This window comes from Elephantulus edwardii, unplaced genomic scaffold, assembly GCF_000299155.1.
Source record: "Elephantulus edwardii isolate Elephantulus edwardi_28Jun2011 unplaced genomic scaffold, EleEdw1.0 scaffold00010, whole genome shotgun sequence".
In the NCBI taxonomy this organism is placed as follows: domain Eukaryota; kingdom Metazoa; phylum Chordata; class Mammalia; order Macroscelidea; family Macroscelididae; genus Elephantulus; species Elephantulus edwardii.
This window is the reverse complement of record NW_006399760.1, coordinates 29,522,420-29,524,106: the sequence shown is the minus strand read 5'-3', so window position 1 is coordinate 29,524,106 and position 1,687 is coordinate 29,522,420. Positions and strand designations below refer to the sequence as shown.

Here is a 1,687-nt window from a genome sequence, read left to right as displayed (position 1 = left end):
GACTTTTAAGTCTGCCCTGAGGCCAGTGTTGATAAGACATGCTAAATGGCAACCATTAGAATTGCCTGAGCCCAATGAGGTTGTTAATTTGAAGCAATATAGGATTCCTGGTGGATAAAAGAAATAACTGCCTTGATTAAAAACATGCTAAAGGCTTGGGTGTTGGTGCCAACAGATTCTCTATTTAACAATCCTATGTGGCCTTTAAAAAAGTCAAAGGTTAACTGTAGACTATTAAGGGCTACATAAAGTAGTGCAACCTGTGGCTTCAGCAGATATGGTTTCATTGGTGTAGAAAATACAGGAGGCAGGTACTTGGTGGGTGATAGATCTTGCAAATGCTTTTTTTCTCCATTCTAGTCTCCAAAAAGAGCCAGCCACCATTTGCTTTCACGTGGGAAGGATTCCATTTACATTTGCAGATTTACCACAAGGTTATGTGAACTTACCAGCCTACTGCCCTAATTTGGTTAGAAGAGACTTGCGCTTGGTCCAAATATCCAGTATATATTACATTGATGCTATCCTGTTAATATCAAATACTGAAGAGCAGGGTAGGGATGATTTGAAAACAGTGGTTGCCCATGTGACCAACAGAGTTTGATTCAGCAAAGATCCAGGGCCTTGCCCAAATACTAAAATTTCTTAGGAATAATATGGGAAGGAGGCATTCATGACATTCCACAGGCAACCAAGAAAAAGCTGCTGTCACTACCTACTTCAAAGACTAAATAGGATGCTCAAAATTTGATTGGCCTACACCTTGGAATATTGTTAGCTTTCATCTGTGAAATTATTCAGAAGAAAACTTTGCTTGAATGGGGATCTGAGAAATGGTAAGCTATGGCTGAAATACAGAAAGCAGTCTTACTCTCTTTGCTTTTAGGACCTTATGATCCACATTCAGACATGATTCTCGAGGTACCTGCTACTTATGCTTATGCAGATAGGAACTTATGGCAAAAATCTGAAAAGGCTTCCCTGTGGTGACCACTAGGATCCTGGACAAGGAAATTTCCTGATGCATGATACATGCTATCTGAAAGAAAACCACTTGCATGCTGTTGGGCGTCGGTTGATACTGCTTCAGTGACAGAAGGACATTCGCTTGTTATGAGGCCTGAAATACATATCATGTCATGTGCGATGCTGGAGAGACTCTAATAAAGAAGGTGATGGCCAAACCAGTTCTGTGATAAACGGAAATGGTTCATCCAGGAACAAGCTATTGGGGGAATACAGGGAGGCACTCACCATAGCCACAAGCAAGTCGGCTCTTTTCGCCTTGGTCCTACCCTGGAACCTCCGGAGACACTGCCAGAGCCCATTGCCACATGGACAGTGCCCTTTAAACAACTTCCTACTGATCAGTAAAGGGCTGCCTACTTCACAGATGGCAATTTCAGGGTACGTGGACAATCTCCTCCTGTACCATTAACTGTCTTTGAAAATTCACTGGAGGATTAGCCATGAATCAGTTCTGACTTCACGGCATGTAACAATTGATCTGTTACTTTTATCTCCCCTTCTCCTCAAGTCCACTTTGTACTTTTCATCACTCCTCAGTCTCCTACTAATCTTTGCTGTCTTGGTGATTTTCTCTTCCTTCTTAAACACACCTTCTTCCCTTTCTTTTTAAACGTTTATATATATTGTGTCCCTATTTGCTAATTGCAATAACTGTATT

The 1,687-nt window shown here is 41.4% G+C and overlaps 1 protein-coding gene across 1 annotated transcript in view; it reads left to right on the top strand.

The window, feature by feature from the left end:
- Positions 1-1,374, top strand: part of LOC102859346 — an 8,828-nt gene extending 7,454 nt beyond the window's left edge. The window contains exon 4 of the mRNA XM_006880818.1: positions 1,219-1,374. Coding sequence (XP_006880880.1) covers positions 1,219-1,374 — 156 coding nt within the window. The remainder of the gene's footprint in view (positions 1-1,218) is intronic.
- The last annotated feature ends 313 nt before the right edge of the window (positions 1,375-1,687 follow it).